Below are 14321 nucleotides of genomic sequence, written 5' to 3' on the forward strand. Positions count from 1 at the left end.
GGGTCCGAGAGATCTCTGCAGGAGTTCAGATCCCACTTGGCCATGAAGGTCTCTTGGTGAAATCTACCAGTTGTGATCATAAAATCAGGATAAAATGGTGGAATCTACCTTATAGGACAGTTGTGATGATAAAATGAGGCGGGGGGAGAACAATGTATGATACCTTGTAATTCTTGGAGGAAAGGTGGAATGTAAATGTGATAAATAAAAACAAATGATACATGGAGTGTTCCATTTGATTTGTTAAAACAAAAGATGAGTGGTGAGTGTTGGAAGCAATGAGGGAGCTAGAAATAGGACAGTATTTAATAGTGTATTCTTGATTCATTTCATACATCTGGAAGAGCTTCTGTGACATTGTTGACAGGAGCTGGGGCCCTTTTCTTATTCTCAAGGGCTTCCTTGCTCTAGGCTTATTGCAAACACATTAATTTAAAGTATTTGCTCATAATCGAAAAATTCAGCTGTCAAATAGATATTCATTGGTTTTCATTAATCCTCTTACTATTTTTCTTTGCAGAGACATAACATACAGCATTTCTCTAGAAGCTGTGACGACTTTTGTTGTTTTCCTCTCTTGCCAACTGTTCCACAAGGAAATTCTGCGGGAAAGCATCATTCATAAATACCTCATGCATGGTCGATGGTATGTCAAACCACAACGCTGCTTTCTATATAGATTGTTTTCATTATTGGAGTTCACTAAGTTCTTGTATCTGCCGCTTCAATATGAAAAATGCTTTCATTTAGTTGGGATACCAGAGTATCTCTCAAAGTCCTAGTGAACTGAATCTTAAAAACTCAGAGGTGCCGTTTGCACCCCGAAAACTCCATAATTAGAGTGGGGCTTTTGTGCATGCCCGAAAGTACAATAGAGTGCTTCTGCGCATGCACGAAGCGCACAGAACGCTTCTGTGCATGCACGTGTGGCAAAACCCGAAAGTAAACACTTCCGGGTTTGCTGCATTCTTTTCTCAAACTGTGTGGCGGACCTCCTGTGGGTGGGGTAGGGTGGTGGGCAGTTAGCTGGTAAACCCTTCGGCGGTTAGGGGCTTGGGTGTTGAGGATTATCAGAGGCAAGTACAGAACCCATTGATCCTGTCCCTTTTGTGGAGGACGAGCTGCTTTACTGAAAAACTAATCTCACCACACCCTGGGATACATAACATCTTTTCCAAATAAATAGACCAGCCTCTATTTTTTAAATAGGATTTTGATTAATTATGCACAGAATGCAATGTCCTGACTCACTTTCTGAATTTTATTTTAATAATAATCTGGTTTTTAAAAAAAATAAATGTAAAGCCTTGGGGTGATAGTCAAGGAGACCTGTATGCTCACCCAGATTATCTAGGATTTTTTCAGATTTTCTTTACAGCTATAACTTATTTATTCATATCTGGATCCCACTGTAGATTGGGGTTCTGCAGGGGTGGAGTGTGTTTAGAAGGTAGGGTCGATGTCAAAAAGTGTTTGAGAAACTCCTTGCAGGAAAGTTGGGTTGTGAGTCAGTGATCTTGATGGGTAAGGAGGATTTGAATCTAGACGTAGATAATCTCCCATGTGCATGTGCGACCATGTGTCTCTTGTACAATATTAGCAGCAATGCTTTTCCAAAGACATTTAGTGGCTTGCCTTCATTTATGTTGAACATGCCTCTTTTTTACCACTGAAACACAGAGAAGAGAGTAATATATAGTCTCTCATAGTCACAACACCATATGCCAGAAAAATATTCTTGTGTGGTCAATATGTCAAGGAAGCATATAATCTGATGGTTATTTCCTTTCTGTGAATAAATGCATCCTGCATAAGTCGTGGGATGGGGAGTTTGAAGTTTTATGCTTAAATCAAGATGATGATAATGTCAAATGTAAACCATACTTAACTAATCTGTTGTCTGAGACTGCATTCAGCTAAAGGACTTTATAGAATCCTAGCAGACAGTATCTCCTTTGCATCTCTAAATGAAGTTATCTCTGCTGTTTCCCTCCAATTTAAACAGTTGAGACATGTGCAAGTTCAGTTGATTATTGATATTATTGACCAATATGTAAAACAGAGGGGAAGGCAACTGCAAGGTTTTCACTTCCTTTATGGAGTGGTGATGAATCCAGTTAGAATTTTTAAATGTCCCTGGACAACCTTAACTATTATGTATTTTGCAAAAAGTAAATGTAAGCACTCTTGCCAGGATTAAGAAAGCAACTTCAGGCAAGCAGATCCAGAGAATTGTGCACGCTTTTTGAAATTTTCAGCATTTTCCTGTTGTTCAGCAAATCCCTCCCCCATCGTACCACACCATAAATTGTTTCAAAAACAGTCTGCCATGTGGCATGGAAGACTGCTGTTTGAAAAGAGGAAGCCTTAACCTGGTTTTGCTTACTTGTGTGACTCTCTAGGTTGTTCGTATTTTCACATCTTTGAAAGCATTGGGGGGGTTGGGTGTCCTTCAAAATAGAGGCTTTAAAAATGTCTAGTTATATGGTTATTTAGATTGCAATGCTCTCACATGTATCTCCTGCTGACCCACTGCCAATTGGGGGGGGATCTGTTTTAAACCTGGCATTTTATGTAATTGCATAGTAGTGCCATCCATCCCAGTGAGAAGTATGGTGAGAGAAAGAAATCTGAATATTATTTAAACATCCGAAATCATTCTAGATTCCTGGCTCTGTTTTGCATTTTCAGTCTTCCGTATACCAGCAGACTTGTGAAAACATTGCTATATAACTTCATCAGACAAGAGAGAAGTCCTCCCCCAGGGACACATGTCTTTCAGCCAGAGTCAGACGGAGGAGGGCTGCTTTATGGAATTGCATCGGGTGTAGCAAGTGAGTTTTTTATTTTTATTAGCTTTCTGTTATGTTACAACTCATTGTCATACATTGCATTACAAAACCATTTATTTATTATTAATGGCAAGTAAGTCTTTATGTACTGGTGCTACCTATGTATTTGTCCATTTCTTGTTTGAGGGTTTGATTCTACTGTGGTTTCCTTGCTTTTCTTCAGGAATGTTGTTTTTATGGAGGTAGGAGGAAAAACGGAAGTGGACCAGGACTTAAGCTGTGCAGAGTGCAAGGGATTGTGCTGTAGGTTTTTCTAAGAGTGGGGGAAAGCCTTGCAGTAATTAGATGGCATGGAAATCTGGAATCTCTCTGTGTTGCTGCCTTCAGTGCTTCCACTTCCGTTTACATATACATTCTTCTAAAATATGTTCTTTTGAGACTGGTGTGACCTTTATAAGAACTGGATGGTAAAGGTAGTACCCTTCATTACTATCTGTTTCCACAGACTACTGGTACTGTATGTTACCTAAGTAATTTCTCCTCGATCTGTCTCTAGGCCATTGAAGTTAAGCCTCATGGGCATAGTTACAAGTGTGTCTGATTATATGTCCAGATAACACTCTGATTGTTCCATCCTGCTGGATCATGGACCCATACCTGGAGATGCAAAGTGAGACTAAAACTCTCAATTTTGGTTATGTGAAGTGTCCTAACTACTTTTGTACCACATCTTTGTATTAAGTACAAAGTACAGGCAGTTATTTTCATTGTCACGGCAGTTACATGTCTCAGTACTGGGTACCGGCTTAGTTTCTCTGCCATATAATTGCACACTACCCAGCCTTCTTTTTCTCAGTTTTGAAGTGAATAGATTTGCCTTCTCTTGTCTTCTGATAGGAATCACTTTTTGGTACGCCCTGCCTCTTTGGGTATCCGTTTTCAGCATGAATCAATTCTGTGTCTGTAAGGAATGCTGACAAGTTCTAACCACAGTACTGTGTGTGGTAGGAAGGCTTTCATGTGCATTTTATTTCCTCTCCCCCCACTCCCCTTTCTGTAACTCTTCTGCAACAAAAACAATTAAAGCAGATTGTCTGCACTTCCTCCCTGCTAAGGACCCCACGGTGAGCAAAATGTTAATCTTAAACATACTAGCAGTTTTCATTATTGTCTTGTCTCAAGCCAGTAGAGAACAACAAAGAGTTGGTGAAGTGTCTTGAATGTACTGTGATGCAAACATGATACATCTGCATCAACTAGAATTAAACTGTTATTGTGTGTAAGGCAGATAATGGAAACCCTGTAGTTTGGCAGCAGAAGTTTTGTTGAAGAGGGCTGTGGCTTATGCGTGGGTGCTTAGAGCGTATAGATTTTTTCTTTTGTTAGGAATTGTATTATTATTCAATAATTTTTTAAAAAAAAAACCCACTTGCTTGCTATAACCAGAATTAAGGCTTTCACCTGTTGGCTAAAATCTCACAAATCTGATTGGAAACCTAAGGCTGTTGCCTTAACAGATGTGCCCCTTGATCAGCAATGATGTGGAGTGTCACAAATTGTGTGTGCTTTCATCTTACCCCCCATGCACCCATACCTTGCCTTTCTTTCTGGCCCAAATCCAGATGGGGGAAACGGGGTGCCTTGGGCCAGCCAATATGTCCCACTCTAAAAGATGCATTTTTATCAGCTATAGAATTTGGGGACTTATAATGCCAGGTGTCAGCCTTTGCAAAGAAGTGGGTAATCTAGTAATGTAGAGGCATCTATTTTTATATGTAAAATCTGTGCTGGCGCTACCTTGCCAAGCACGTTAAATAAAAGTAGGCTCATTTTTACTTGCTCGGAAAGTTTTCAGTCAAGCCCATGACAGTGCACCTGATTCTCCTCTTGGAGGCAGTAAAAGAGCATTTCTTTGTTGTTTGGAGTAAGTGTACAGTACACAGCTGAAAGGAAAGAGCTAGCCTCCCACAACCTCTGTGGGCTATGTTGAATTTACAAACATGTATTGACTTGCCATGCTAATGCTGTTCTTTCAGACATTGAATAGTAGTTGTTTTCTCTCAGATCACTGATAAATTGCTTAAATTGTTCCAGACGGGCTTTTTAGAGGTTCCTGACAATACAGGAATTTCTTCCCTCCTACTTTTTTAGATAGTGGATTATTTCTCTGGCAAGCTTATCAAAGTGTTTAAGGCATTTCTGCCACATAAAGAAAGGTGAGATTTGGTGTAGAGGTAGTCAAGTGCAGCTTGATTACTGGAAAAACCGAAAGACGATGCACTTTTTGCTTATACTGCTCAAAATTTGCACCGTGAACTCTAGCTACTGCTGTAGCATAGAGCAATCCAACGCATGTATGGGATTGAGAATGTGGATTTGCTTTGTCAGCCTGGAATGTAACTTTGAAAATAGAACAAGCCACACAAAAGGGATTCCCCCTTCACACATCTGAATCATGGTTTATTTTTTACATTTATTATTCCCCGGAAAGTTCAGAGGAGCTTATGTTGGTTTCCCAGTGGTACCCCTTCCAGGCACCAGTCAGATCCACACACACTCAACTTCAACAATGCTACAGCATTGGGCATTCCCAGATCATTCACTATGTGAGTCCTTGCGTTTATTTTCCCAGTCAAGAACATATCTGAGTCTGCTAAATTGCAAACTCTATTTGCTAGTATCTCTGTTTAAAAATCCCTGAGCAGGTAGGTTCCCACATGACAGGGTTGAGGAACCTCCTGCATGCAAACATTATTAGTCTGGCATGGGTCCCAGTTTGCTCTGCAAGGGTGTCTTCTGCAAGCCGTCCACCTGCCCAATGCCTGTCGTCAAATGTCATATTAGGCATGGAGCAAGTTAGATGTATAGCTGCCAGTGGACAATTGGGAACCTTAAAGTTTGCCCCTAGTTATTCCTTGGCAAGCAAGACTTGCTGTCAGTGCTGATCAGCGACAGAATGCCTGCTGGGCATAGCTGTGCTATGGAGTTCTGAGTAGGGAACTCATAGCACAGCTGACCCCTTCCCCAAGCAGGGCTTGCTATAAGCACAAATATTCTTTTACATCACTGGCTTGGTAATGGAAAGGATCTTCCTCTGGTGGTGCAGCTTGAGCTGAGCCCACAAAGAAAAAATATTGCTTTGCGTCATCTGATGTCATTGTGATGTCAGGTAATTGACAAGTATGGTTGGTCCTGTTACAGTGCCATTAAATCATTGCAGCCATCAGGAGGGAGCATGGGATATAAATTAATTCATTAAATAATAACCTATGGATCCTTGCCTTAATGGCATGCTCTCTAAAACGATAAGATAACAATTAGCACTGAGTCAAAGTGGAGGGTGTGTTTTCATGGAAAAAAATATTCCTCTATGAAGCATGTTCCTCTCTTTGTTCCAGTGGTTATTAGGAGGTAAGCAAATTGGGGTGGACATCTTCTGCTGTTTAGAGTATTGCCCTCACTCTGATTTGGTTTGAAGATGTTTTCATTGTGCCAGAGTTCCTCTGCTATGGGAACTTATAACTCTGGCAGTATATGATATCTGATTGGATAATGTAGTCTGCAGGAAGTGCCATCATCATCAAAGCAGCATCTGAGAAGAGCGGAGAACAGAAGTGGGAAAAGTAAATTTTTAGGGGTCTTCCGGGAATTTCAGGCCTTCCAAACGTTTTCAGCTGTAAAATATTTGCCCACAACTTTTGCTCTGCCCCAATGAAAACACTGTACGCTTGTGTTTCCCTTCTGAGAGAAATGGGCTTCTGATGTTGAGGTAGCAACCAAGCAACATGAGTAAGCTGCTTCCTTGTGGTCTCAAAGCTGACATACCACATGGAAGAATTTTGGAATTCTTAACCTCAGAATGCTTTGGGCAACTTTTTGTTGGAAAGCCAGCCAGTAAGTGCCATGAATAAATAAATGTTTACTTTCTGATAATTTAGAAATCATATGTTTAAGTATTGCATTCATATACAGTTTTTACTGTATCCTGCAGATCTAATTCCCAAATATTGCATCCTTTAGCTTGGAGTGTGGTGTAACACTCAAAAGCCTCTGATCCTGTGCATCTGCCCAAACATATGCAATGTCTCCATGCCAGCTTTGCACATCTCTGGAAGCGCCCACTATGGAGATGTATAGACAGTTGGACTGATGAAAGGATGCTTGGAAGCACTGTGCTTGCTGCATGGAGGGCTGTAGCAGGAAAGTGCTTTTCAGAAGCTTCCCTGTGGGCATGGTAATTTTAATTGCCCCCCCCTCCCAATTCTCTAGGACCAACATGGCAACAGATGTCAATATTAAGGAATCTGTTCTGACAGAAGTTGGGCAACAGCCATGGCAAGTAAGGATATTTGTCTTAATTTGCCTTTTTGGATCTGAAGGTTGAGGGAAGTTTTCTTTTACTTGTCCCATTTGTTTTTTTAGACATAAAGGCTGGGTTAAGGATGTAGGAAAGTTTCCGACTTTGACATTTATTTCTTTTAATTTAGGCCAAGCTGTTAACGGGATTATAACAAACAACATTATTTTTTCAGTGAACATTTAAAAAGAACCAACTCTAATGAAATATGTTCTGCCAAGCTTGAGTTTCCAACACAAGTATAAGATTTTTTTTTTTACGTAACCTCTGATAAATGGCTGTTTTTCCTTTTGAACAAGCCATCAAAAACATTTTCCTTCTTTCTGTGAAAGTTTGCCCAGCCAAATTATAACAAGACTAAAATAGTGTTTCTGTGCTTAGCAAAATAACAGTGTGTGGATAAAACTAACTACTTAGCTGTCACGGATTAAATTTAATTGCCTCCTTCCAGTTGGGTGGTTATAGATGAGTTGATTTGGGGCTTTGTGCTGCTACATTTGGGCAAGAGTAGGGTGACTTGTGGCACATGAATCTATTGACTTCTTGAGTGTCTTGTTCAGGGTGACTGATTTGGAGGAAGAGCAATGCCATTATTGGAAAAAAGTGTGATTAAGGTGAAGAAGCACTGATTAATAATGGTTGTCACTGTTTTACATAAGGCCACTGCTGGTCTAAACCTTTTTGCCAGTTTTGCAAGCCATATCCTCTTCCCCTTTTATGCAAGATCTTGGGCAGAGCCGAAACAGAGCCTCCTCTCTCAGGACCCCATTGCACTGTGAGAGAATTACTTCTCTTGCAGCTGAGAGTTGGGACAGTCCTTCATATGCCATGCACCTGGTTTGTATTAAGAAGGACTAGTGATAGGAATTGTGTACTGCAGAGATGGAGAAGCCCATGCCCAGGGGCCAGGCCTCTCTGTTTAACCCTCTGAACTCTCACCAGACCATATTCTGCCCCCCACCCCTGGCCATGGCAGCCTTGAGTGTTTTTACTTGGGTGGAGTGTTTCCTTGGCCAGTATATGGCACTTATTGGCCTAAGGTCTTCAACACTGTAAATCATACTGCCCTGTGGACTGTCCTGAAAATCAGCCGCCCAGATAAATTTGTGAACATCCTTCGGTTCCTCCATGATAATATGACAGCAACAATTGCAGATAACAGTGGCTCTCAAAGTGAACCATTCACAGTGGGATCAGGTGTTAAACAGGGATGTGTTATCGCCCCAACCCTATTTATTATTTTCATTGCCGTGATCCTACACATTGTCGAAGGGAAACTCCCCCACCGAGGTAGAAATCATATATTGAACAGATGGAAAGCGCTTTAACTTGAGTAGGCTGAAAGCGAAGAGTAAGGTTACCATAACTTCCATCACAGAGCTTCAGTATGCTGGTGTAGTGTGCACACGCTCAGAGGATGACCTTCAAACCATCCTAAATATCTTTGCGGAAGCTTACGAAAAGCTTGGCCTATCACTCAAAAAACCAAAGTGCTGCACCAACAAGCACAAAACAACCCCTTTGCAGTGCCACAAATCCAACTCAATGGTGTAACATTGGAAAGTGTCAATCACTTCTCCTACCTGGGCAGTTAGTTATCTTTCCACAAGGGCTGACATTGATGCTGAAATCCAACATCCCCTGAGCTCTGCGAGTGTAGCTTTCTCCTGACTGAAGTGCAGAGTGTTTGTGGGAAACCTAAATGCTTGTTTACAAAGTTATTGTACTACCAACCTTACTGTATGTTTGGGAAACATGGACCACTTATAAACGCCATCTCCACCTCCTCGAAAGATTCCATCAGCAGTGTCTCCAACATATCACTTGGGGAGACAGGTGAACTAATGCCAGTGTACTACAAGAAGCAAAGATCACCAGTGACAAAGCAATGATTCTTCAACATCAACTTCATTGGACTGGTTATGTTGTTCAGATGCCTGATTATCAACTTCCAAAGCAACTACTCTATTACAAACTTAAAAATTGAAAGAGTAATGCTGGTGGTCAACAAAAGAGGTTTAAATACTCTCTCAAGGCAAATCTAAAAAAACATAGTATAAACACCAACAGTTGGGAAACACTGGCCTGCGAGCACTCCATTTGGAGAACAGCCTTTTCCAAAGGTGCTGTGGACTTTGAAGATGCTCAAACTCAGGACGAAAGGGAGAAATGTGCTAAGAGGAAGGCATGTTTGGCAAACCCTTACCATGATCAACTCCTGCCCGGAAACCTATGTCCCCACTGTGTGGATCCAGAATTGACCTAAACAGTCACTTACAGACTCACTGTTAAGACCGTGTTCATGGAAGACAATCTTACTCGGCTGCAAGGGATTGTGAAAGAGAGAAGAAGGACCCTGGAAGGCCAGAGAGGTATGTGTGTAAACCTCTGGCATTTGCCTAGTTAAAATGTTACCTACAGTACTAAGGTAAATTACATTCATTGGTCTGCACATTTTGCATCAGGCCCCACTCACCACTGGTTTGTGCCAAAACCACCAGCAATTTTGAAGTGGTCCATTTGACAAAAAGTTTGGGAATACCTCTCCTCTTTGCAGAGGGGGGAGGCGTTGCAACCAGGAGCCGGTTCCCACGCTAGCAGGGGGGCGTATTCAGCCCTCTGCGTCAGCCTATCCCTGCTGCCGCGCCAAGTCTCTCAGCTGCATTTAAGCAGCCACAGCAGAGTTCGAGCCCCCATTCTGCTTCTGCGCCTCATCAGTATTGGAGCTTTTCCCAAAAGAATTGTTATATGACCTTTGAATATTTTCCAGGTTTGAGGGGTTGCTTGACAATGTTCCCTTCAGTGGGCTTTATTTTCCATTGGTGGGTCTGGTGTTTTTTTGTGGTGGTGGTCTCAGGCAAGTGTAGTCATCATTTCAGTTTCCTACAAAGCCCCTGGGGATAGCGTCACTCTGGGGCATTGTGGGAAATTTAAGTGGCAGCTAGATTAGCCGCTTGGCACTTCTCAGCATGCTGACTTCGATTTTGTTTTAGCAAAGCTGGGACATAGGACTGAGTGGTGGGCAATCCTAGATGGTATCCCTGGCAGCTACCTAAGGTGCTGGTGTTGGCCTTGGCTGGGTGTTTTTCATGCAGAGAGGTAGGTAGGCATAGGAGAGTGTGTGCAAAAGAGAAGTGTGTTGCTTCAGAGTATTGCCACAATAGTGAAGATGGCACCGTTTTTAAAAAATGCCCTGTGCTGCTTCAGCTTTGGAGAAGCTGGTATCTTGAGGTTTTTCTCACCTAATTATTTTCAGTTATAAAAGAGAGGTCTTTGTTTAAAATAGCCTTTTCTTTACTCTACTTGTCCCCCGCTTGCCTCTGTTGCATTCTGAAGTTGTTTTTGCAGTGATTTTGACTGAGTGTATGAAGAATTGTTGAAAATCTGTTTGAAGGTTTGACTCTTGGTGTCTGCAGAGGGCTGTTGTTGCAATGGCATCCTCTGTTGTTTTCAAGCTTCTGAACTCTGATGCTTGGCACTGTTCTGTGGCTACATCTTTGCAATCGGGAGAGGGCAGCCTGGTCCTGCTTGTGTTGACTTTGGAATCACAGTTACTTAGCAAATTCCTCATCTAACTCATGAACAACGCTGTATAAGGCAGATGAACCAATGTAACATCTGGTGGGAATCATTTCCCCAGTGCAGTGCCATAGCAAGGAACCTTGTACCTTTGCAGCCATGCTTTCTACTAAGATGTAATTAAACTTCTGAAATAATCTTTAAGCTCTTGCCTCTGGCTCATTTGGTCAGGAGCACAAAGATGTCTTTGGAAACTGCGTCTGAAGACGGTTCAGAAACTGTATCTGGTGCAGAATTTGGCAGCTAGGTTGCTCACTGGGGGAAGATGGTTTGAGCGTATTAGACTGGCCTGACTACACTGGATGGCAGTTAGTTTCTGGGCCCAATTCAAAGTGCTGGTTTTGACCTATAAAGCCTTAAACAGCCAAGGACTGCAATACCCCAAGGACTGCCTCTTCACATATGAATCAACCCAGACCCTGCAATCATCATCATATGAAGTAACAGAGTTAGGGTAACAGAATAATAACATAGCATTGCCCCTGCTAATAAAGATAATCCATCTAGCTGGGGGGCGGGGTGCTGACTAGGATGGTCCCTAGATGATCTTAACCATTGCTATGGTTGTGTGCAGCATTATTGGGTATTTATCGAGGAGAAAACTGATCACAGTTGGTGTGAGAGCATATGCTACTTCTAATGTTACTATTATTTATTAAATTTATTAGCTGGCCTTCACTATCAAGTCTCACTGCAGCTTACAGCAATTTAAGATTCAATATGAAACTGTTTCAACAACTTAAAGGAATATGTTGGGTCCTGAAAACATCTCTGTGGTTAAAGACCAGTATATATTAGTGGCGTATTTTCAGTGTACAACAGAAACTATATTGAAGGTGCCAGATGCACACGGGGGGGGGGGAATTGTACAACCTATCACCTGCCACAGAGAATGCCCTATCCCAGGCCATCACTGCACCCAACTACTGAGGGCGGTGGAACTACCAAGAGGAACCCCTCTGTTGATCTTAACACTCAAGAGATTCTGTAGGGAAGCAGTGGTCTTTCAGATATTAGGGACCTAGGTCATTAAGCTCTTTTATTTGAACCATCTAGTCAAGAAAGGTCATTGGAGCTTCTTAGAGAATATATTTCCTTTTGTATTTTTATCTTTGGAGCTTTAATAGCAACCAAGCACATCTGTTTTTGGTTTCAGAACTTTTCCAGCTATGAGCTTTATCCTTCCCAGTATGATGACACATCACCTATTCACAAACAAACAAAAGTTAGTAAAAGTTCCTGTGTCATTGCACAATGATACAGATAATATTATAGTTAATGAAGCTGGATTTCACTATATTGGCCAGCTCCATTGAAGGCCAGCTACATTCCTATTAGATGAGTTGAGGGACCAGGAAACTCTCTGGGTGTTGCTGCGATGGGAATTTAAACTTGTGAACCAGAGTGAGATGGCAACATAACCTTTCTTTATGCTGCAAAAGAGGCCTTAGGGAAACTGATAAATTTCTTGGAAAAGTCAATGGATGAGCACTTCCCCTTATTGGCTCTCCCCTGTGGCTGAGCGTCTGAGAAGGTTGAGCAAGAGTCTCCCCAGATTACCCTTTAACATTATCACATTTGGTACCCTCCATTGATTTTTTGGCAATGAACAAACCATAAACTATGCAAGCTGTCAAGATACAGCACTGATATTTGTTTCAGCATTATGGGTTAAAATTTGAGGAAGGGTAGATCTGATGGTTGAAGCATCTTCGTATCTATTGCTTTTATTAAAATTATTATAGATTAATTTGCAGAAAAAAAATAATGCTTCCATTTCCAAAAATAAAAATCTGGCATTATTGTAAATGCTTTGTAGTGAGTTTATCTCTGTTCTCTGGTTTTTGTAAAGAATCTATTGTGTAGAATTCAAAATATGCAACAGGTAGATATAGGGAATTTATGCTAAGTGGGCAACTTAAAATTTAAAAGGAATCCTCAGGGTTCGTTACTGAACCCACTGCTGTTCATTTTTTAAGCTTGGACATTTTCCCTCTCTTCCATCCCACCTGTCTATTGCAGGGGTTTCCAACCCTTTCTTGATAGAGGAATCCCTATAACATGTTGTGATATCCTGCAGAATCTCAACCACCTATCTGCCCCCCAACACAAAATAAAAATAATTGCATACACGTATATGCATCCTGATAGAGACTCTTAAGTCTGCAAACCAGTACACATGTGATCTGGAAGTGAGTCCTATTGCACACAGTAGGACTTACGTTTGAGTAAGCATGCTTAGCATTGTACTGTTTCCTGTATTTCTAGCACCTTTGTTCATGGTATTTTATATACTGCTTTTCAGGTTGACCTTACAAATGGTGTACAAAAGAGTATCATATCAATTGTATTTTAAAAATACAATAAAATGGAAATACAACTGTTTGTGTAAAGTAGCACCAACGATGACAATAAAAGCAATTCATGAAAAAAAGATGCATCTGTTTAATTTAGCATGGGCAAACATGAATGTACTTAGTCCAGCATCTTAAAGACAATCATAATGACATCAGGTGAACAGTTCTTGAGAACAAGTTCTAAAGAGAGGACACATTTGCCAAAAAGACCCATCTCCATGCTGGCTTATCCATTTGATGGCTAGGATAAATCAAACTATGTAAATGGCTGATGCTTTGCATCAACACTAACTATCAATTCAGCAATAGCCCCTCAAGCAATGTCTTTTGTGTGTGTGGTGGTGGAGGTGGACCAGTGCAGGTATATTTAGTCCACCATAAAGTTATTGATGGACAGTTCCGCATGCTTCCCCCCCCCCCATTCCACTGGCTTCACCAAATAGTCTTCTCTGTATTAGCTGATGAATGCAAACAGATTTTGTGGCTGACAAAGAGGAGTAGATAAAACAGTCCTTGAGGGCTTAAAAAGCTGGAAACCCTGAGAAATACAGTTATACCTCGGGTTACAGACGCTTCAGGTTGCATCCTGCGCCGAACCCGGAAGTACCCAAACGGGTTACTTCCAGGTTTCGGCGCATGCGCAGAAGCACTAAATTGTGACCCGCACATGCGCAGACGCAGCACTGCAGGTTGCGAACGTGCCTCCCACATGGATCACGTTCGCAACCCAAGCATCCACTGTAACGGTCTCTGTTGATATTATGGATAAATCAATGTATCTCAGTGTTACCTCATGTTCAAGTCAGTGACCTACTCTTCTTCACACTTACCTAGAAGGGTTGTGATTTCCACTTCTCCCATCTCTGCTTAGATATCTATGAACATTCCAATCACCACCAAAAAAATACTAATCTTGTGCCTGTTTACAAATGAGGGCCTAATTCCTTTCACCCTCTGTCTGTGTTCAGCAGGAGTGATGTAGTGGCTTTAGTATTGGGGTGGGGAGAGACATAATTGATGATTCAGGCAGTGATGAAGCAACAAAGACAGTAGCAGCAGTCACAACAGCAAGTATATATGAATTGCAAAATGAGCACAGTTGCATGAATTGCCTACTGGTATAACACAGTTTTTGGTGTGGGGTTGATTTTCCTTGGCATTGAAAATGACAGTGGACCTCAGTATTTGAAATACACCCCATATACCTGGAATGCAGTTTTCTGCCTTTTGGGTGAA

General features: G+C 41.5%; 1 protein-coding gene across 3 annotated transcripts in view; it reads left to right on the forward strand.

Moving 5' to 3' along the window:
* The window catches only part of DYM (dymeclin), a 160924-nt gene that overhangs the window by 47070 nt on the left and 99533 nt on the right, over positions 1–14321 (forward strand). For all 3 annotated transcript variants that reach the window (XM_088653131.1, XM_088653132.1, XM_035100631.3), the window contains 2 exons: positions 521–646; positions 2692–2834. In XM_088653131.1, coding sequence (XP_088509257.1) covers positions 521–646; positions 2692–2834 — 269 coding nt within the window. The remainder of the gene's footprint in view (positions 1–520; positions 647–2691; positions 2835–14321) is intronic.

This window comes from Zootoca vivipara, chromosome 10, assembly GCF_965207765.1.
Source record: "Zootoca vivipara chromosome 10, rZooViv2.hap1.1, whole genome shotgun sequence".
Taxonomy (NCBI): Eukaryota; Metazoa; Chordata; class Lepidosauria; order Squamata; family Lacertidae; genus Zootoca; species Zootoca vivipara.